At 34.1% G+C, this 23,772-nt stretch overlaps 2 protein-coding genes across 4 annotated transcripts in view; one reads left to right on the forward strand and one right to left on the reverse strand.

Moving 5' to 3' along the window:
• LOC127861884 (vasculin-like protein 1) overlaps window positions 1–5,555 on the reverse strand; it is a 42,172-nt gene extending 36,617 nt beyond the window's left edge. For all 3 annotated transcript variants that reach the window (XR_008040347.1, XM_052400598.1, XM_052400599.1), the window contains exon 1: window positions 4,881–5,555. The gene's annotated coding sequence lies outside the window, so the exon portion shown is untranslated. The remainder of the gene's footprint in view (window positions 1–4,880) is intronic.
• A 1,818-nt stretch (window positions 5,556–7,373) lies between these two features.
• On the forward strand, window positions 7,374–23,772 carry LOC127862331 (adrenodoxin-like protein 1, mitochondrial). Its single transcript, XM_052401415.1, has 6 exons — window positions 7,374–7,523; window positions 16,690–16,744; window positions 17,856–17,962; window positions 18,590–18,677; window positions 19,636–19,688; window positions 21,516–23,772. Exons 1-6 carry the CDS (start codon window positions 7,379–7,381, stop codon window positions 21,617–21,619), a joined length of 552 nt encoding a protein of 183 aa, XP_052257375.1. The 5' UTR covers window positions 7,374–7,378; the 3' UTR covers window positions 21,620–23,772.

Below are 23,772 nucleotides of genomic sequence, written 5' to 3' on the forward strand. Positions count from 1 at the left end.
TTATCATAAATAATATAAGTATTTTCATAATTATTAGTATGGTGAGAACTATTATCATTGATATACAGAATGTTACCATGTATAGCGCGAAAGCATGTATAACGCGCACCCTGTTTTTTACTGCAAAAATGGAGAGAACATTTTCAAGCCAAGAAAATAAACAAATGGGACCGAAAATGTTGGCCATTTTAATATTGCTTCATCAAATTATCCCAGCCAATGGAAAGCTTAATTTTGCATTTAAAAGAGCACGACCAAGGCGTGAATGAGATGTACAATGATGGCGCAAAAAATCTGGACCAATCTGGAAAACACCAAGTCCTTGTTCACTCCAAACTAATTACCAGCTATCCATTATTTCAACAGCCCACAACCTTAGCTGTACAAGTAGATGTGAACATACACAAACAAAGATATTTTTGCATATTTTATTCAAACATTTTGAAGTTCGTAAAAACTGTTGCGACCCCATTCATACCTACCGTTACCAACTTTTAGTTGTTCTGCCTATAAGATAAGTGTTATGGAAATAAAACAATGGCTTGAAACTTTAGGGCAAAATAAACTGGGCGCTATACATGGTAACTTACAGTAATTATAATATTATATTATTCATTTTAAAATCAGCAAAATATAATATAATAATTGTAGTATTATTGGTTATCATTGGTACGTTACGTTTGTACGGTGGTATGACATCTTTTGTTGCACTGTCAATATCTCCATCAACTGTGATTTATAAGACAATAATTTAAGCACTAATTGCAATGATTTTGGATTACTTTGAATGCAGTGTGCAAAATTTGCACTAGCCCGAAGGGTTTTGGCTAGTGAAAATCCATTCGGGCTAGTGGGAATTAAAATTTTTATATAGTCGGGCTAATTAAGTTTACACAAAAATGCACGTGGTCATGAAAGTTCAAAGCATCCCGTTGAAGTGTCACCGATTAGCAGGTACACTGTACCGTCTTGTGAGTAATTGTTGAGAACTGTGAATGTACCTCATGTGACATCATCGGATCGGATTTATTGTTTGTGAATATCATAGGTGTAATTCGGTTATTAAAAAGTACTTTAAAGACAGTGCTGAGCATCATCATCACACGTTGTTACTAGTAACAATTACTACACACAACAAGATATGTGTTTGACATAAACACTTTGTCCCCTTCTGCGCCGCTTTGAAGCTATATATTTGACCTTTGACCTTGAAGGATGACCTTGACCATCCACCACTCAAAATGTGCAGCTCCATGAGATACAAATGCATGACAAATATAAAGTTGCTATCTTCAATATTGCAAAAGTTATGGCAAAATGTTAAAGTTGGAGCAAACAAACACACAAACCAACCAACCAACAGACAGGGCAAAAACAACATGTCCCCCACTATAGTGGTGGGGGACATAAAAAGTTAAATGCAAATGGTGAGCAATTGATTCAGAGCTCCAGATAAGGATTTGTGAAATTAGTAACGGTACTGCCACTGACAGAAAGAAAAGGAGAAACGCTGAAAATCAATTAGTACATGTACTACCATTTATTCACGGCCATGTCAGGTTTGTGAATTGGCCTGTGAAAATTGTGAAATGTCCGTCCACGGCCAACCTCAAAGAAGAAAAAGCCCCGTGACCCGAAAAAATAAGTCAATTTAGGACCTATACATGAAGGTCGACATTGTGAATTTTTTTTTTACACCATGATAACTTAGGCTTTGCTGAAGCAGCATCCAGTGATTTTTTTTGCTTTTTTTTCTTACAGCCTGTGCCTTTTGGATTGGGAAAATTAGCGCGATAAACCATGAAATTGGGAAAAATAGCGCGATAAACCATGAAATTGGGAAACATTATAAATATGATTATAAGAACAGAATTAAAATTATTAAAGTATGTTTGACAGCATTTTTATATTATAAAGTACTAATTTAATGTGTTCTTACAATGAAGACAATGTTAAGTTAATATCCTTCCACATTCATATTGAACTTGCAATAATCTATATAGATTCTTAAATATACCATTTAATCATAACCTCTTTAACAGTAAGAATTTAGTTCAGTATTCTTTTAAATTAATTATCATATGGTGAAAACATTAACACATATTTATAAAAAAACGCTTTAGTGGTCTTGCTATGTTAATGATGTATTATATGGAGTTAAAATAATTTATTTCATTTCTTTACCTTTCAACATCTTGCACTTCAATGCTATTTCAGTAAACCGTAAAGCGTGACAAACATAATAAAGCAGAATATGCATATGAATCTGATTTTACACAGATCCACTAACATATAAATCATATCATGTTTGTCTCTTTCCATTTTCAAACGATATTCATCTTAAATGCATTAACTTTGTGAGTAACGGTAGGCTAACTCCAATTTCCCAACACTGATTTTCGTGATGCACATTCACTGTGAAGATTTGTAATAAATATTTGTTTTTTTTTTATCTCAAACGTTATATTTTGCGTTAATTGACACACGCATTAAATTATTCCGTAATAACCATATGATATCCGTTGTTAATTTGAATGTTATTTATCATTTTCGCAGCGCATCGCAAATTTCTCGTCTGCTTGCCGCCATCTTGGGCGTGTGTAAAAACAGGCGTTTACAATCGGGATACATCGACTATCGTCGGTATCCTCCGCAATATAGAGAGTGATGTGGATAGCAACGTAAAATCGTATTCGGCCAAATTCGCTAAAAATACGTAAGTCAGTTGTTGTTCGGCGACGACTCAGCATCTCGATCGGCACTCGTTCGAAATTATTGCTAAATTACATTGTAATCTTATTGGCTTTATTGGGAAAATTTTGTCTTTTTTTGGGAAATTTTAATCAAATTTTTGGGAAAAAACGTCATTTTGTGCAATTGGGAAGCAGCCAAATATCAGCTGTAATTTCTGGCAAAAAAAATCACTGGCATCGTCAATAATGGCTTAGCTCCATAGAGGATGGGATGTGAGAAAACTATCTGACAATTAAGAAATATTACTGCATTTGAGTAATTGAATTTTAAACAAGCGTAAGGAAATCAATTGTGTTGGCTCTTGTTTAAATAGGAGGTTGCTTTACAGGTTTGTTTGTTAATGGATTGACTTGAAGAATCCAGTTATGCAAAAAGGTGAGTTCTGGGGACTCTCAATTGGTTAACAATAAGCGTCACTTTTTGCTTAATCAAGCGTACTAATATGCTTGATTAAGAATTTCCGAGAGCCCTGAGTGTAAATAATATATATTGTTGGACATCGTTATTGACTTCAGTTACATCAAATATCACAGGCCAGTGATTTTTTTCCTTCTTTATAAAGTACCGGTAAACGGCACTGTCCCAATTACGAAAAAACTACAATTTCCCAATTGCTGTCCAAAAAGTTCCCAATTTAAGTTTTTTTTTTTTTAAATGCAACATTTAGTAAGTTTCCCTTTGCAGCTATATGGCTTGAACCTAGGTAAATATAATATTGACAGCTTGAAAACACTTGGTTTTCAATTTTAAAGTATTTGGGAGCAAAAAATCAAATAAACCAATTTCCCAATTTGAGGTTTTCACAACTCAATTTTTCCCAATTTTGAGGTTTTCACGACTTAATTTTTCCCAATTGGACCGGTATGGGTACTTTTCCCAATTGGACAAAGAAAATCGCTGCAGGCTTTTTCCGCCCATAGCCACGGGTCCAAATATCGGCCACATTCCCAATTCAAATCCGGTTGTTTTTTTCCCAATTGAAAAAAAAAATCCCAATTCGAACTTCCAACGATCGCAAACTTGATTTTTTTTGGCTGCTAAAAACGCACAATATAACAGTACCTTAATCCGCAAACGAAACATTGCCGAAAACCCGCGAGTTTTGAGCCCCGCTTTGTATAGATCAATACTGTGCGCACGTTTATGTGCAGGTAACCATTAATCGTCATGGCGTCTCACAACAGTATATACTTCGTTCCGAAAATAAGAAAGTTGCAAAAAGTTACTTTTATACCTTAGTTGCCAGCTGGTATTGTGTTATTAACCTTTGATTAAATGTATATTTATGTAAATTACATTAAAATATAGCAATTTTAAGTGCTGAATGGTTGGAGTAAAGATCTTCTAAAATTCCCCTTTTCGCCCCAAACTTTAAGGGCCCCGGCCCCAATCCCCCAAAGTGTAGCAAGGGCCATGTAACCCATTCCTTAACAAGAGCACATCATAACGGGTGCCACGCTTAGCTACAGGTGCAGTTTTGAATAAATGAAAGCTTGTCAGAATTATTTTTTTTTTTTTTTAAAGGTCACAGTGACCTTGACCTTTGACCAGGGCCCTCAATATGTCAAATTCACGGCTGAAATTTGGCCGCATTCCCCCACCTGAAAAGTATACTTTTTTCCCCTTTTGGGGGAAAAAATTCCCCTTAAAAAAAAAAAAAATATATTTTTTTTTAAATAGATAAATGTGTCTCATGATTATTATATCTCAATTCTATTTTAGTTCAATCTTGTCCAACATACTCAATTATGAACAAAAACAATGAATATAGTGCAAACATGTACAAATGTAATAATTAGAGAGTAAGTTAAAAATCCCCCAAAAAGGGAAACGCCGCGAAAATTCCCCCTGCTATGGATAGCGACCCGCTTCCCCTAAAATGGATTGAGGGCCCTGGTGACCCAAAATTTGGGTGTGGCGTGAAGAACTCATCAAGGTGCATCTACATATTAAGTTTTCAAGTTGTAGGTGGAAGCAATTTGAATTTAGAGCCAATGTTCAAAACCTTAACAAAATGTTAATGTTTCAGCACGACGCGGACGGCAAGCTGGCTATGACAATACCTCGGGTTTTCTCCGAAAACGCCCAGCTGAAAAGAATGACATGGTATATCATTGCATACTTACCAAGGATAATGGTTCTCCAAGTCTTTGTTATGGTGTCTTTTGTTATTTATGTCCAGTGAATGAGCAGGTTAAATCCACAGTAAGGCACATTGAAAATGTGTGACTGATAAAACCTGAGGCAACGTCCAATAGCACCAAAAACAAAGTAAATACAATTGCAAATTGCCACCTGTGAAGCACAAAGTGCATTCACTTGATGATAAGTGCTACAATATGTCTTCTTCCATTATTTACAGTGGCTACCTGTATATTTGTTTACTATTTACAAAGTTCTGAGTAGTTTTTCACGATGTAAACAAACGTTTTAAAACATTGTTGTTGACGGTTTTTCAACACGCCATGTTGCTGCTTTAAGCCCACTGATAGTATGAAATATTTTACAAGACTTAAAATGTCTTCTAAAGCGTCATATTAGTTCTTTCAAAACATGATTTAAAAAATCGTTGTAAAAACGCGGTGATAGGAATTTAAAAGGTCACATCTTTTACATAATTGTTACAGCTAATCTGGAGATCTACCATGCGCATAATTTAAACTGCATGTTCCTATTAATTTATTTAGTTCAGTGTTATATTTAGAAACAGTTGACAAATCATTAAACACGCGAAAGACTTAATGATGTTTCCAGTTATTTCGGAAAAATCATTCCTCTTATCAAAATGGCGACTAGGTTTTACCCACAATCCTCTCATAATAAACTTCCGTAAGGTCTTTGTCATCGGAATCTCACAAATCACTCGAAATGTAGTATGTGAATATGCCACAGATACCCGCTGCACTGTGTTACACATACCAAAGATCATCACAAGAGACTGACTTCTGAACAGTATAAATCAATTATTCAATATTCTAACCTGAAAAGTCTGTAAGAAACTGGTCCAAAAGGAACTAATATTTTGATTATAAAAACATGTGAAATTTACGGCAAAAGAACAAATGCTAACACCGTTAAAATAAAACCCTTAAGCACTAGATCATTAAGACTGCACTGCTAATGCTTTATGTTTCATTCATAATAGGCGTTGACATATCATGGCCTTGCGCCACATCTATTTCGAGATTCATCATAACTCAGTCTTTTTGATACTTCATATGTCCGATGTGGCGCTTAGGATCGGATGTATGTGATTGTTTAAACGATGGAAAAATTGAGAGTCAGTAGTTGTTTTTTTCTAAAATATTTCGCCTTAAATTAAAAATTGGGAAATAAATCAATAAAGCGAAAATATGTTCATCCACAAATGTACAGGAACATACAAACTCAATCCATTTTGAAATGAGAAGACTATTATAAGTTGTAATTTTAAAAGGGAAACAAATTATTTTGCCTGGGTGAAGACATTTCCAAACAATTAAACCATTAATATCAGCAAATTGCTAGTTGCTGCATTAACGATTATTGTTTTTTAAATCAACCATTTCATAACCTTAAAAAGGTCCGCACGTTTCCAAATGCGTCGTGCTGTTATGTTTCTGTATATTTATGTCTGAATTTAACTTAACTGATTCGCACTTAGTCGTCCAATTTTTAAACGTATGTGACATACGTTGAAAAAAGCATGTATGAAACCTTCTTTGCATCTTCTTATCGCCATAATTAAAAACGTTTGATCCTTATCGCCAACTCGGAAGCGTAACTGACTCGTTAATTTATGAATCTAAAAAATGAAGTGGCGCCAGTGTGTAACCGCCGTGAATTTTGTTAGTATCTTATTTATTTAACCTTATTTGCTGTCAGATGTACAGATTCTAGCTAAAAAACACATTGTCCAGGGTATGACAACTTTTGGTGAAAAATTACAACACTACAGTAATAAACAAGCAAATTCGTTGAATTGATATCCCCCGCCAATATGCTTCTGGACACAAAAGTGTTATATTTGACACTCAAAAAAGCATTTTTTTTTACAAAGGGCCATAACTCTTTTATTATCCAATGGTGTACAATGCCATTTGGCGTGCATCATCCTCTTATACATATATATACTCATACCAAGTTTCAATGAAATCCGCCAAAGCACTTCCAAGATATGGCTCCGGACACAAAAGTGCCGGACGGACGGAAGGACGGACGGAAGGAAGGAAAGACGGACTGAAGGACGGACAACGCCAAAACAATATCCCTCCGCCCATGGCGTGGATAATTAACAGAAAGTCTTTATAAACGCGTTTACTCAGAGTTGAAAAACTTAATTGATTAGAGCTGGTATAGATTGGCGGTCCTTTTGTTGAAGTCAAAGAACAACAATGGTTTCCACAAATGAAGCAATACCTACTAGCATAGGACCAACGAAGCTTAAACCTCAATTGAATAATTTTACTTATTTTTTATCCTTAATTTGACTCTTGTCAACTTTATTTAACATGTGGATTAGATGTAAGTCATTGGAGCAATAAATAGCTTTCACTGCAAATTAAGAACGGGCGACTTTACCCTCATTGTCAGTGACAATGACCTTACTTTTGCGATTATCACACATTAAAATAATTCAATTAAAATGGCTGCGCCCACGAAAGTCATTTGTTTATTAAGTAACTTAAAACAATTTCGAAATATTTGCATTAACACAGAATGGAGACAGTTACTTTTATCTAAACAAAGACAGTCATATACTAACTGTGTTAGGTGCTTTGGTTTCACAAGTAAGCTTTTATCTGTTAATTGTGTAAATGACATTATCTGTGCTAGACTAAAGCAGACGATTTTTTGCACGTTAAGTTTTTTTAAATAATTACATAACAAGACACAGTGCAGCTGTGCTTAAAATTTTCAGCAAACGCTAACCAATGACCGTTATTTACTTATATAAGCCAATAGCTCTATTGGACATTAAATATGCTGCAACCATTTAAATAAGGTGACCCATCAAAGCAAAATTGATTTGTGGGGACATTTATATCATAATATTCCCTTATTATCTAGCATAGCTTAATTTAAGACCATGGTTCTGGTGATGATGTCACATGCCAGTGAATTTTTTTCCCCAAAATAACCGCCGATATTAGGCTGCTTCCCAATTGCAAAAAATGACGTTTTTTCCCACAAATCTTACCAAAATTTCCCAAAAATGACAATATTTTCCCAATAAAGCCAATAAGATTACAATGTCGTTTAGCGTTAATTTCGTACCACGAGTGCCGATCGAGCTTGTGGAGTCGTCGCCGAACGACAACTGACTTACGTATTGTTCAGGAATGTAGCCGAATACGATTTTACGTTGCTATCCACACATCTCTATATTGCGGAGGATACCGACGATAGTCTATGTATCCCGATTGTTTACGCCTGTTTTTACACACGTTCAAGATGGCGGCAAGCAGACAAGAAATTTGCAATGAGCAGCAAAAATGTTAATAACATTCAAATTAACTACGAATATCATATGGTTATTGGGGAATAATTTCATGCGTGTGTCATTTAACGCAAAATACGACGTTTGAGATAAAAAAACAACAAATATTTATTAGAAATCTTCACAGTGAATGTGCGGAAATCAGTGTTGGGAAATTTGAGTTAGTCTACTCACAAAGTTTAAGCTTTTAATTAAGATGAGTATCGTTCGAAAAGGAAAAGAGACAAACATGATTTGATTTATATGTTATTGGATCTGTGTATAATCAGATTCATATGCATATTCTGCTTTATCATGTTTGTCAAGCTATACAGTTTGCTAAAATAGCATGGAACTGAGGATGTCAAGTGCAAGATATTGAAAGGTAAACAAATGAAATATATTATTTTAACTCTATTTAATACATCATTTACACAGCAAGAACACTTAAGCGTGTTTGTTAATATTTGCAAATGTTTTCACCTTTATATGATATTGAATTTAAAAAAATGCTGAATTAAATTTATACTCTTAAACTTAGAGTTTATGATTAAATGGTATATTTAAAAATTTATAGATTATTGCAAGTTTAATATGCATGTGGAAGCATATTAACTAACTTGTATTCATTGTAAGAAGACATTAAAGCAACACTTTATAATATAAAAATGCTGTCAAACATGAACTTAGCAACTTTAATCTGTTCTTATAATCATATTTATAATGTTTCCCAATTTCATGGTTTATCGCGCTATTTTTCCCAATTTCATGGTTTATTGCGCTAATTTTCCCAATCCAAATGACACAGGCTGTAACAAAGAAAAGCAAAAAAAATCACTGCATGCATGCACTCTGAGTATTTTGTTTCTCTATTATAACTGCGCTTGAATATAAATACAGTCACCACTAAAATGAGGAAAACAACATGTATAATTGCATTCCAAAATCTTACTTTAACTGAAATAATCCAAATTTATCCCTATTTCATTCACTTTTTTTCCGGTCATCTTCATTAAATTTGCACATAAATTGTAAATTGAAGCAGATCACTGCGCTAGTGTAAACACAACACTTTCATGGATTTTATTTATTTTTAAGAAAATTCTTTTACTTTTTCCCGATACTCAGAAAATTTTGCATGGAACAATCTGTACACACACATCGCAAAAATAGATGACATTAGTATATACACATGTTCAATGGGTATACCCTCTCCCGATTTGATGCTTTATTTATCAAATCTTCTTATAGTAACATATATATGCCGAAATTTTATTTTAATAAATTGCGAACGTTCATGTTTTTGCAATTCTTGGGCACTTTTACTTGTCAAAGTTGCTCAAAAGAATATTGACTGATAAAACAGAAACTTGTGAAATTATAAATACTGTACATTTGCGGCCAAAAGTCGACCTAAAACCACTCCCAAAATTGACTTAAAAAGTCAACTTGACTTATGGATGAGGTACTAAATAAAAATACAAAAAATCCATATTTCTGGGCCGTTTTTTAAAGTAAAAAATCTTGGGAGCGGAGGAATGATATGACTGTTTACGGTAAGACCGACTCGTCTTTTTCTTAAATGTCTGCCGATAACAAAATACTCATGTTTACATTGGTTTTTAATTCATTAATCTTCGTTATAAGTCCAAATAAAAACATGTAAAAATAACTTATAAAAATAAATATTAAACATTTGTGACATACTGGAAAGTGGCGAAAATTATACATAGCAATTAGTTGTATTCCGTTGTCTACTAAAACCAATAGAAAATCCAGCCGCTGACACTTGTACCCATTTAAAGTTAATCCGTGTAAATACAAACTTTCAACAGGTGCAGGTGTCTTTATGCAATTAATTATCGCTTCCCGGCCTTTTGACTAAGATCAGAGTGTAAAGCGTAGTGTCCGCATCCTTTTGATCATTGGTCTTTATTGCATCACGCCTAAAATAGTTATCCAATAATGATATGCACAACAGTTCTGCTACAAACTACTTCTGAACAATCAAAAAAATTACTCGATCGTTGGATACGCCTTTAACCAATCGTTTTTGTTCAACTTCACACGGTTTATTTTTTGATTGTATAAAGGCGTGGTTTCGTTGATTTATTCACAACTGTCCCACAATTAACGCATAATCGTTTCGTAAATAAATAGATCTTATCTGCGTGAAGTTTTCATTAATTGTTTGATTATAATGAAATTACGCACTCACCCTGGATTATAAAAAAGTTTGATTGGACACAATCACTTTGGATTATCTGCTAAATATAAATTAAATAAGATGTTTTTCCAGAATGCAGAAAATATTCCTCGGGTATCTCGTGATTTACGAATATGAATCAGTTGAATAGGGAGCGATGCGAGTGTTGGAAAATTCATGTGTTGATTATTTGTGAGCAAGTTACAATTATTTTGACCATATTATGAATTCGGCGTTCAAGATTTTACCACATGTTTACATTAATACCACTAACATTTGAATTCAAAAATATCTGCTCATTATATGAACGCTGAAAGTTATTATGTTAAATGGGATAATAATTTTGATTTGTGAAAATATGTTTAGTTCTAAATAATGAATGATATGTTATTACCATTTTGAACAATGAAATATATTTTTCACGATAATAAATGATTGAAATTTTGAATGTTTTGTTTTATATTCTTATTATTAGTATCCAAAAAATGTCAACTGCCGGTACAAAAGCCCTCAAAACCATGACTAAAACGTCACTTAAACTTGTCCGACATATTGAGGAAATTTACCCCTCGACTTATGGCAGAGTCAACTCAAAAAACCAAGTTTTCCTACCCACATTATACCCCTCGACTTATGGCAGAAGTAGACTTATGGCCGCGAATGTACGGTAGAAGTTATAAAAAAGTTAAACTACTGTTTCAGTTTGTAAAAATATGTTCAGTAAATAAAATTTTTGAAGTTTTGTTGGCCTAATACCTTTTGCAATCATGTAATCTCACTTTTTGGATGTGATGTCTTGATACCAGGTAAACAACGCATGTAGTGGATGTAATTTGCAGGTGTGCATGGAATCTGCTTTGCTTGGTTAAACACACTGTAAATAAACAATTTTTGCATGGCTATAACCTGAATCAGGGGTTTTCAGTCTTATATACATGTAAGTTGTAACAGGGGCCTGTTAAAGGCCCCTTCCCAATTGAAAATTTCTTTAAAATCATGCAGTTTTCCCAAAAATCCTAGTAAACACCAGCTTTTTCATTTCCCAAAGCAGTAATTTTAGCGAGAATTCTTCCCAAAATGAGCAATTTCTTCCCAAAATCCATAGCCTAGGGCCTCTTCCCAATGAAGCGAGGAAAACCCCTGGGAATCAAATAAATCTTTAAAGTGTATTGTTTATTGCAGCATTGTTTGCATTCATTCAGTCATTCTTTTACTTGTTTTCTTATCGGCTCGATACACAGTAATCGTAGGATACTGGTCATCTGTATTCTCGCAGTACTTAACATTCAAACACAAATATAAGCTGAAACAAATGCTTACTTTATAATTTATGGGCTCCTTTGCGAAATAAACTTATTTCTCACTGATTTCCTTATCATTTTTTTAGCTCAACTGAGCACAACGTGCTCATGGTGAGCTTTTGTGATCACCTTTTGTCCGTCATCTGTAGTGCGTCGTGCGTTGTGCGTTGTGGGGCGTCAACATTTGACTTGTTAACTCTCTAGAGGCCACATTTATTGTCCAATCTTCATGAAATTTGGTCAGAAGATTGGTCTCAATGATATCTTGGATGAGTTCAAAATGGTTACGTTTGCTTGAAAAACATGGCTGCCAAGGGGCGGGGCATTTTTCCTTATATGGCTATTTATGGCTATAGTAAAATCTTGTTAACACTCTAAAGGCCACATTTATTGTCTGATCTTCATGAAACTTGGTCAGAAGATTTATCCCAATAATATCTTGGACGAGTTCGAAAATAATGCCGGTTGGTTGAAAAACATGGCCACCAGGTGGCAGGACATTTTTCCTAATATGGCTATAGTAAAACCTTGTTAACACTCTAGAGGCCACATTTATTTTTCAATCTTCATGAAACTTGCTCAGAAGATTTGTCCCACTGATATCTTGGATGAGTTCAAAAATGGTAACCTTTGCTTGAAAAACATGGCTACCAGGGGGCGGGGCATTTTTCCTTATATGGCTATATATGGCTATAGTAAAATCTTGTTAACACTCTAGAGGCCACATTTATTGTCCAATCTTCATGAAACTTGGTCAGAAGATTCATCCCAATAATATCTTGGACGAGTTCGAAAATGATGCCGGTTGGTTCAAAAACATGGCCCCCAGGGGGCGGGGCATTTTTCCTTATATGGCTATGTATAGTAAAACCTTGTTAACACTCTAGAGGCCACATTTATTTTCCAATCTTGATGAAAAATGGTCAGAAGATTTGTCTTATGATATTTTGGATGAGTTCGAAAATGGTTACGTAAGCTTGAAAAACATGGCCGCCAAGGGGCGGGGCATTTTTCCTTATATGGCTATATAAGGCTATAGAAAAATCTTGTTAACACTCTAGAGGCCACATTTATAGTCCGATCTTCATGAAACTCGGTCAGAAGATTCATCCCAATAATATCTTGGACTAGTTAAAAAATGATGCCGGTTGGTTGAAAAACATGGCCACCATGGGGGCGGGGCTATTTTCCTTATATGGCTATAGTAAAACCTTGTTAACACTATAGAGGTCACATTTATTATTTTCTGATCATCATGAAACTTGGTCAGAAGATTTGTACTACTGATATCTTGGATGAGTACGAAAATGGTTTTGGTTGCTTTAAAAACATGGCCACCAGGGGCGGGGCATTTTTCCTTATATGGCTATATATGGCTATAGTAAAATCTTGTTAACACTCTAGAGGCCACATTTATTGTCCAATCTTCATGAAATTTCGTCAGAAGATTGGTCTCAATGATTTCTTGGATGAGTTCGAAAATAATTATGTCTGCTTGAACAAAATGGCTTCCAAGGGGCGGGGCATTTTGCCTTATATGGCTATAGTAAAATCTTGTTAACACTCTAGAGGCCACATTTACTGTCCGATCTTCATGAAACTTGGTCAGAAGATTCATCCCAATAATATCTTGGAAGAGTTCAAAAATGATGCTGGTTGGTTGAAAAATATGGCTGCCAGGGGGCGGGGCATTTTTCCTCATATGGCTATAGTAAAACCTTGTTAACACTCTAGAGGCCACATTTATTTTCCGATCTTCGTGAAACTTGGTCAGAAGATTTGTCCCAATAATATCTTGTTATCTCAGGTGAGCGACTTTGGGCCTTTTAGACCCTCTTGTTTTAAATATAGTGTTAAAAGTGCGGGTGAGACAGTTCAGACACAATTATCCCCTGTTGCGGTGCGTGACACCATATTGGTATTCTCACGGTAAGAAGGTCAACAGGTTGTATGCATTTAACCAAAGTGTAAACAAGTTGAAAATGAGGTAAAACTGTGAAAATTTTCATGAAATAGTTGTTAACAATTAAAAACCACACAAATTGATCATACCGGTACCTTTAATTGCTATTACTCTACCTGTACTGATAAAAATTGATCGTCATCTACAATTATTAGGAGACAAACACCATATTGACCCCCATAAATTACCCGTAAATCGTTTACAGATTGAACTGATTAGTGTGTGCGTGTTTTGATTTATCGTTATTCAAACGCAAACATCACTTGTTAATACATTTACAATTGTAAATAATGTTTGAGCACTTTACATAGTTATTTATGTGTGTAAGTATGTATTTGTTTGTCTTGTAAAATGTAATGTACTTTTGTAAATGATGTTTGAACACTTTACATAGTTATTTATGTGTATAATTATGTATTTGTTTTTTTTGTACTGATGCACTTTGACTATAATTTGTTAACTTGAATATGTGAATGGTCAAAGGCATTTTGCTGATGTTCCAATAAAAACTTGAAAACTTAAAACTTGGATCAAAGCTGATAAGCGCTTGTTAAATTTTCAAGCGTCGCTGCAAGATGATTGGAAATACAAGCGCCACTGGGAAATTTAGTTTGAAGTCCAGGCACTGTGTGGCTGCTATGCAAAATTCTAACACGGCACGCAACTTGTTTTCTATAGATAAAGAAGGAAATCAAGTGTGGGTTATTCTGCAATAACTTATGGGCGGAGCTTAATGTTTCGAAAATAGTTCCAAATAAATAAAAAAATATTGCAGTAAAATGCACGTGCTAGAACCTGCTCTAAAAGAAATGTAATAAATGTAGCATGTATATAAATGTAATGAAACAAAAAATTGTATATCTGGTGATAAGTGGTCTAACCACGTCTACAAAGAATGTTATTTGTTAGGAAACATAATTCAGAAAACATTTATAGCATGTCAGCTTTTCAGTAGCATCAATAAACGTGACGTCATAAGTTTCTACGATTGTTGTTTTCAATGAAAGTGACGTCATTTGCAAAATATTTATGAATGAAAATGACGTCATATGTTTGTACAATTCAATGACGTCACTAAATAGTGAACTTTGTACTAAGAAGGGCGGAGTATTGAAAAATATAGTTCACGTCCAAAAGCTTGTACCAAATCAATCAGAATCGTGTTAGAATCGAAATAATATTTTTCTATGATGGTTTGTTGTCGAATAACCCACAGTAAGTTGTAAAGATGCGTAATATCAAATCACTCGTGCTTCGCACTCGTGATTTAATTCCTACGCATCTATACTCCTAACTGTGGGTTATTCGACAACAAACCATGATAGAAAAATATTATTTCTTAAACAGCCTGTGGAAAAGCCTGATGTTACATAAATGTATACTATAGTTTATGCTGCAACAAACAACCAATCTGCAATTTTGGTTTTGTAAGCTAACTTACTGCCAATCGCCAACAGTTAGTATACTGTTCCAGAGATTTCTGAAAGCACTGAAATAACTGATGAAACTTAAGTAACTAAAATATAATGTATACATTTTAAGCTCCCTTGAGTATGTTTCTTTATGGTTTGCAACACACAATCTCATCATTTTTGGCAGATGGGTGTATTCAACTTGTTAAAGCTGAACGGCTTTTCAACTTATGAAAGTTGATTATCTGTTTAAATCAAATGTGTCTTGTTCTGATAAAACTAGGCATAATACATGTGCGTAAAGTGTCGTCCCAGATTAGCTGTGCAGTCTGCACAGGCTAATCAGGGACGACACTTTCCGCCTAAACTTGATTTTCGGTAAGGAGGGACTTCCTTGAAACTAAAAATACCATTAAAGCGGAAAGTGTCGTCCCTGATTAGCCTGTGCGGACTGCACAGGCTAATCTGGGACAACACATTACGCACATGAATTAAGCCATGTTTTCTCAGAACAAGACACAAATATATTATGAATCTTGATATATTGATCTTAACTGTGTGAACTAAACAAACTCATCTTGTAGTGTTATGAGTTCACTTTAAATAAAACATTGGGAATTTTTAGTCACCAATCTAGGAATTGAGTACATTCCCTTTGGATATGGAAAAAATATGTTTTCTTGTCTTAAATTTTAAAATAAATGAATTTATGATATTTAGGTACACAAAAATGTAATCAAAATAATTCAATTGAAACTTCACTCATGTCTTCTGAATGATCACGTGAGGTCATCAAAAAACTGGATTGTTTTATTAGGTCATCGACGAAGGCCCAGAACTCTGAGCTGTCATTTAAGAAAATTAGTCCCCTTTTTGTATTAAGGAAATTCAAGTAAGTATTTGCATGCAACAACTTCAATCTCAAGCTTACATGTGGGCCAAGCTAGGGGTGATTTAACATTGGGGGTCATTTGGGTCAAGGTCACTTTTGCTAAACATAGATTTTAACTTTAGTAAAAATGGATATAATGTGCTGAAAGTTTGTGTATGTATGTTACAGGCTGAATTGCTTTTGATACCAGTGGGGTCAAAATCACAGTAGATCACTGTTACTAAAAACAGAAAAGTGTTTCTGCTTGTTAACTTAAATTTGAACAGAGGTATAATGCTGTGATTTTCCATGTAGATAGCTTCCATGCTGAAATAGGGTGGGATTGCATTCGAACCACTTGGGTTTAGATTATTGTTATTTAAAATAACAGCTTTGTTTAAAACTTAATTGCACTAAATTAATTGGTAAATAATTGAAAATCTAGTTTCTTTGGAGGGTCCAATTTTTTGTTTTAATTTTAACAAATCATCCTTAAATATACATAAACTTGATAACTTCTGCATGTATTCCATTTCAAATATATCTTTGTGGTCATAAACTTGATAAATGCTGCGTGTTTTCCGTTTCAAAAATATCTTTGGTGTCACAACATCCGGGCACTGGCAAAAAATGTACATTATACCATGATAATAGCACATAAATAGTAGAGCACGCTGCACTGTTTTGGGACAGCATTTGTTTTCATGTTTCAAATGCTTTGCAGATTCTCTGTGCCATGGAGAGTATGAATACAAAGATCCTGCTTCAGAAGAGGACATGTAAGTAAAATGGATGAAATAACTGTTATCTCTATAATATCATGTACAACTGTGAATTAAAAATAAATAAAAATAATTATGAATAAATTAGAAATTAACAATTATTAATTTATTAACCAGGTTTTCCAAAGGAAAAAACTGCAGGTTATTAGATTGGGGAATGTCGGCGGGCGGGCCGGTGGGCAGGCGGCTGGCGGAACAAGGTTGTCTGGGCCATAACTTTGTCGTTCATTGTGAGATTTTAAAATGATTTGGCACATTTGCTCACCATCATTAGACGGTGTGTCGCGCGAAAGAATTATTTCAATATCTCCAAGGTCAAGGTCACAATTTGAGTTCAAAGGTAAAAAATGGCCATAAATGAGCTTGTCAGGGCCATAACTATGTCATTCATTGTGAGATTTTATAATCATTTGGCACATTTGTTCACCATCATTGGACGGTGTGTCGCGCCAAAGAATTACGTCAGTATCTCCAAGGTCAAGGTCGCCACAACTCAAAATAGATTGATTTTGAAACAAGGGGGGTAACTAAGAACAATCAGTAACAATGCACATTTTGATTTTGAGTTGTCTCTCTTTATCAGACTTTTTTTCTTCAAATTGAAATCAAGGTCGCCACAAGTAGAAATAGATTGAATTTTACACAAGGAGGGAAACAATGCACATTTTGAATTGTCTCCCTTTATCAGACTTTTTTTTTCAAAATGAAAACCTGGTTTTGTGACAATTTTGTCCCTTGTTGAATCAATAATTATTATAGTAATAATATGTCAACCTTAATACAAGCACTTACATGCATACATATTTTAGGGATTCATGTGTGTTCCAAGTTGAGATACAGAATTTTCCATTTTCTGTTGACAATTGTCATTTTCAACATAGAATATCTTGTTATATGATGAAAGTTGGACAAAAATGTCATATTTCCTTTGGATGAATTCAGCACTTTAAAACTGTAGATTTTATACAATCTGATATCCATTTCAGAATGTTCTGTCCATAATAATAACAACTGGTAAATTTCTTCAGCATACTAAGGAGACATGTCTTAATTTGGATACCTTACCAGCAGATCTGTTATAGCCTTAATGATGTGCTGATCTTTCCAGAGTCAACATCACGTATGTGGACAAAAGTGGCAAGAGAATTCCAGTTCAAGGCAAGGTTGGAGACAATGTCATGTATCTGGCTCATAGATATGGGATTGAACTAGAAGGTATTATTCCTATCTCCTTGTTAACACTCTAGAGGACACATTTATTGTCCGACCATCATGAAACTTAGTAAGACGATTTGTCCCAATGATATTGTGGACAATTTAGAAAATGGTCCTGTTTGGTTGAAAAACATGGCCGCCAGGGAGCGGGGCATTTTTCCTTATATGGCTTTATATGTAGATATTAAAACCTTGTTAACACACTAGAGGCCACATTTATTGTCCAATCTTCATGAAACTTGGTCAGAAGATTTGTCCCAATGATATCTTGGACAATTTCGAAAATGGTTCCCGTTGGTTGAAAAACATGGCTGCCAGGGGCGGGGCATTTTTCCTTACATGGCTTCAGTAAATAATTGCTACAGTTAACACTAAGATCTTAAAGTCAGGATTATTGTCTTTATGAAACTTGGTGAGAACAATTGTTTTAATTATATATTGGAAGAGTTCGAAAATGGTTCGAATCCGGTTGAAATGAAGCTATTAAATTTATGAATTTTTTAAAGAAATGTCTTTTTTATAATTGATTTTCTTATGGACTACAAAAGGGTCAAATGCGTATATGAAGGGGAAAGGGGTTAATGCGCTACTTCCTTGCTGATGCTGGTATTTCTGTGCCTGATTCAGGGGCGTGCGAGGCGTCGCTAGCTTGCTCCACATGCCACGTGTATGTACATGAGGACTTCTGTGACAGGCTGCAGGAACCCAAAGAAGAGTATGAACAGAGTGATTAACACTTATATCTGCTTGTCAAAAAGTCTTACATTGTAGATATAGTATGCTTACAATTTGTTGCTTGACTATTCACAGAAAAGTTTGAACAATTCTACTTGTCAATTATTTGTCATGGATGTCAAACTACTTATGCTAGTCTTATTTGAATTGATACTCTGCATACTTTAATTCCCATTAGTTTTCTGACACCCTCAATTGTATCAAAAAAATGTTTTCCTGCCAAACTAACTTCAGAAAACAGCCATGCACTAAGTTGCTGACCTATTCTAGTTAGGTACTCTAGCAGCCATGCTTTTTGAGATGTTTGCAATTGTTTACTCTGTCTTCACTTGATCGATCAGCACTATACATTAGGTCTACTGAAATTCTGAATGTAATAACTAGTTTACATTTTGTAAATTGTTCCGGAGTACATATTTTCTGAAAAACATAAAGAGCACTAACATTTTTGCATTCAAAATATTTTGGCGTTGAAATTATGGTAACTGCTCCTTTCTTAATTATTTATTGTTTCTAAAAAGATATCTCAATTTGGAGTTTTGTGTTGTCTTTCAAATTCTATTATCATACTTATCAGAAAAAATGAATTCTCAAAAATGTTTATTATGGTAATCAAACAGTTTTTTGCTTTTCCTGAAAATTTTACAAAATGTTAGTTGCACTACTTTTTACATTCAGTCTTACATGTATTTGCTCATGTCAATGTGGTAAATGTGGTAAAAACATTATTTTCACCAAGGTTGTCTTTATATTTTTATAGTTGATGTATGTCATCTAAATATACACAAAAATGAAAAAAGTAAATATATAAAAAGAATGTCAGTTACACAACTTATTACATACAGTAGAGGAAATAGTATAATTGTGATCTATTTCACATAAGCATCCTCTTTCAGTTAATCAGACTCCAAATAATTTAATATGATTATACTTTTCAGGGAAGATGACATGCTGGACATGGCACCATTTCTCAAAGAAAACTCCAGATTAGGTATGGATTCTATTGTCATTGTACGTTTATTAACATGATTAATGTACATGTATTGTTGGTTAATTTCTTTGTTTGTGAATTTTAAGCACATTTTTTAATCGCTGAAACAAAAAGTAATAATGATTAAATTCAGATAATGTATAAGTTGAGCTTTTTGTGAAGTAAATATCAGAGATTTCACATTCCTGAATACAAACTTTGATATAATAAAAAAGCATGCAGAAGTGTTAACCCGTTCCAACTCAGAAGCAAAGTGAAAATCACTATGTGCAAACAGCATAAAACCAAAACAGCCTGCAGTAACTCGCAGTCTGTTAGGTTTTATGCTGTTTGCTGCTCATCAGTATGAAAGGGTTGGAAATGAAGCCTTTTAAAGTTGTATCTAGTAAGAAAGGTCTTTAATTATATTTAACTTTCTGAGGGACTACAAATGTGTCAAAATACGTATCTAAGTGGTAAAGAGTTAAATATCCTGAAAATAGGGACTACAATTGTGTCAAAATTTGTATGTAAGTGGTGAAGAGTTAACTGCCTGAAATAGGGACTACGATTGTGTCAAAATACGTATCTAAGTGGTAAATTGTTAACTATCCTCAAAATAGGGACCACAAATGTGTCAAAATATGTATCCAAGTGGTAAAGTGTTAACTATCATGAAAATAGAGACTGCAATTGTGTCAAAATACATATCTAAGTGGTTCAGTGTTAACTATCCTGAAAATAGGGACTACAAATGTGTCAAAATATGCATCTATTAAGTGGTAAAGTGTTAACTATCCTGAAAATAGAGACTACAATATGTGTCAAAATATGTATCCAAGTGGTAAAGTGTTAACTATCCTGAAAATAGAGACTACAATTGTGTCAAAATATGTATCTATTAAGTGGTAAAGTGTTAACTATCCTGAAAATAGAGACTAAAATATGTGTCAAAATATGTATCCAAGTGGTAAAGTGTTAACTATCCTGAACATAGAGACTACAATTGTGTCAAAATGCGTATCTAAGTGGTTCAGTAAACACTTATTTCATGGATGCGCGGTGAATAGTCAAAACTGTTTCCCAAGGTATCAGAGATGACTTTGGTACTGTTGCCCGAGGTCTATCGGCCTTGGGCAACAGTTCCAAATGTCAGCCCTGATACCGAGGGACAACAGTTTTGACTGTTCACCAAGCATCCATGAAATAAGTGTTTTATTACCTGATCAAATTTCCAACATAGAAATAACAGCAAACTAAATTTCTATATACACACAACAGTAATGGATAAAATAAATAATTTTGACTGTTAAACTGTAAAATGACGTCATTTTTTCGGCAAAATGTTGTCATTATTCCAGCGGGCAAAAGTTCAAATTGTTGACCGGTCAACAGTTCGATATTCACCGGTAACAGTTTAAAACATTGCAAATTTCTTTTTCGACGAGGAATTGGCAAAAAATAATGAATTATCATTTATATAAGACATCAGGTAATAATGTTAACTATCCTGAAAATAGGGATTACAATTGTGTCAAAATACATATCTAAGTGGTAAAGTGTTTACTATCCTGAAAATAGGGACTACAAATGTGTTCAAATACATATCTAAGTGGTAAAGAGTTAATTATCCTGAAAATAGGGACTACAAATGTGTCAAAATACATATCTAAGTAGTAAAGTGTTGACTCTCCTGAATATGGTGACCATCAATCTGCAGATGAGAGTCTTTAGTTGTCTGAATACAAAATGTAAAATTAGATTAGTATTAGTTGCAAACGTTAACCTTAAAATGTTATTTAATATGCCAACTACAAAATCATTTCAATTCAACAACTTCTTCTGCAGGTTGCCAGATAACTCTGAGTAAAGCTCTGGAAGGTATTGAAGTCACATTGCCTCAGGCAACCCGTAACTTCTACGTGGATGGACATGTACCACAACCACACTGACAGCCGAGCACTGTAGTTACCAACCTATTTCTAGACTCATGAATAATGAGGCATAATCTGGGAAATCTGGGCCTAATGCATGTGCGTAAAGTATCCTCTCAGATTAGGCTGTGTAGTCTGCTCAGGCTAATTAGGGACAACACTTTCCACCTTAGCTGGATTTTTGTTTAGAGGAGACTTCCTTTGACCAGTTTTTTTTCCATAAAACCAAACTGCTAAGCCTTGTCTGAGACTGCACTTTTTACACATGCATGAATCCCATTTTTGAGAGTAGTGATATTATTTAATACCAGAGTGAAGTCTAAGAATTGGTTGGTGAATGTTTGTGAAGATCGTTATTATCCATGGATGAAGATCAAACCGTGTTTCAATGGGACATTGATTGAATTGCTGGGCTTCATGTACACCTGTGTTGTGATATGTCGACACAGTGATCATTGCATACCTGTGTACTTATTGCTTGCAGATGGATGTACAACATATACTCAGCATCAGTTGTCTTGCGGCATCATTTCACCTGCAGTATTAAATATCACATCCAGCTTGTCTTTTCAGCTATTATTCTTGTGATATTCTGTTTGTGTACGAGACCATACAATCATTTTGTACCTCTATTTGGTATTTATTGTTCATATTGAATTTGAATTTAAGATGTTAAAATGTCTTGTAAAATTTCAGCTTTTGTCTTTACTGTTTTGTCTGTCGTATAACCGAGTTCAAACAATACCATGCCGTTATTTTTGGATACAAATCAATAATTGTTGGTAGAATACTATACTGTATAAGTGAATATTTGTGCGTGTCGAAAAGTTAGCGAATTCAAAATAACAGACATTTTGCGTGTGTAAATGTTAGCGAATCGCCCATATCAAAAGTGCATAAAAATATTTCAAGTTGTAAAAATTGCAATTTATTGTTTGTTCTGTCTTTTTCTTTGTCAAAAATTGCTGTTTGCTAGTAGTTTATCACTTGCATTACAAGAATGTATTAGACCATTGCGAGATGCAGGTTTGTTGTTAACACCTCTATTGTAACGAGTGTTGCGATCGTTATAATGTGATATATAACTTTTAGCACGGCCTTTTCTCCGATTACAATAATCCTATTGATATCAAGTCATAAGTTGTGAAAACATGTTTGCCTACCGAGGCTTGATAGTTAATCAAACAAAATAATAAATATATTTTTTATAAACTTGTTTATATATATTTCTCCAACAAATTATAATCGCAATTATTTTTAATCGATCACAAAGTAGTTTTTTTTATCTTTAACCGATGTCAAAATTATTTTTTTTCCATGATGGTAAACAGTATATATATGTACCCTGTGTCACAGTAAATTTCTACTCTTATACATTATAATGGCGGCGCAATTTTGGCTGGCAAATAATTAGCGAATTCATTGCGTTCGCGAAATTCTCAAAAATTTCCACTTCGCTAACTTTACCACTTATACAGTAACTTTTAAGCTTATTCTGATGAAACTTTATGTGGAAAATTAACCTAGCACAATACATTTATATTCAGAAGACAAATTACAGCGTAATTAGGTCAAGACAGCTAACTCCTAGTCATACATATAAGTCTGTTTTGGGAATTTTTATTGAAACTGTGGTTATTTTCAGCATTTTGTTATAATATCATATAAGTCTGTTTTTTTGGCATTCTTATTGAAACTGCGGTGCTTTTGAGCATAATTAAATAACATAATCATGAAAAAAGAATTAAATAGGTAATGTATCAGGTTCAATGAAGCTTTTTGATTTTCTAATTAATTATGAAATATTGTGACTCGACATGTGAGCAGTATAATAATGGGATATTCCGAAATAGCACTGGTCAAACAAACCAGATTTTAAAATATGTTCTGTTAAGTTGGTTTCATTGCAATGAATAAACAATAATAGTTATTGTCAACATTTAAGTCTACCAATTGTTTCATAAGATGAATAAGCATAAACTGAACAGATAAATCCCTTTTTGGTTAATAGGTTGCTGCTTGAATTTTTGGGTGATGCTGTGATCTTCGAGAATGTCGTTGAACAATCACATTTATAAATATGATTTGTTTGTATAAGGCAAATCCTGGTTTGATGTCTATGCTTGTTGTATTGAATATGTATTTAAAGAAATATTACAATTTGAAAAACA

Source organism: Dreissena polymorpha, chromosome 16 (assembly GCF_020536995.1).
Source record: "Dreissena polymorpha isolate Duluth1 chromosome 16, UMN_Dpol_1.0, whole genome shotgun sequence".
In the NCBI taxonomy this organism is placed as follows: domain Eukaryota; kingdom Metazoa; phylum Mollusca; class Bivalvia; order Myida; family Dreissenidae; genus Dreissena; species Dreissena polymorpha.

What these genes read in the sequence shown, in the direction of transcription:
- LOC127862331 (XM_052401415.1), top strand. Translation starts at nt 7,379, where the DNA reads ATGGCTGCGCCCACGAAAGTCATTTGTTTATTAAGTAACTTAAAACAA. An exon ending in CCTGCTTCAGAAGAGGACAT is followed by an intron (nt 16,745 to 17,855) that starts GTAAGTAAAATG and finishes TGATCTTTCCAG; the next exon opens with AGTCAACATCACGTATGTGG. An exon ending in CAAAGAAAACTCCAGATTAG is followed by an intron (nt 19,689 to 21,515) that starts GTATGGATTCTA and finishes CTTCTTCTGCAG; the next exon opens with GTTGCCAGATAACTCTGAGT.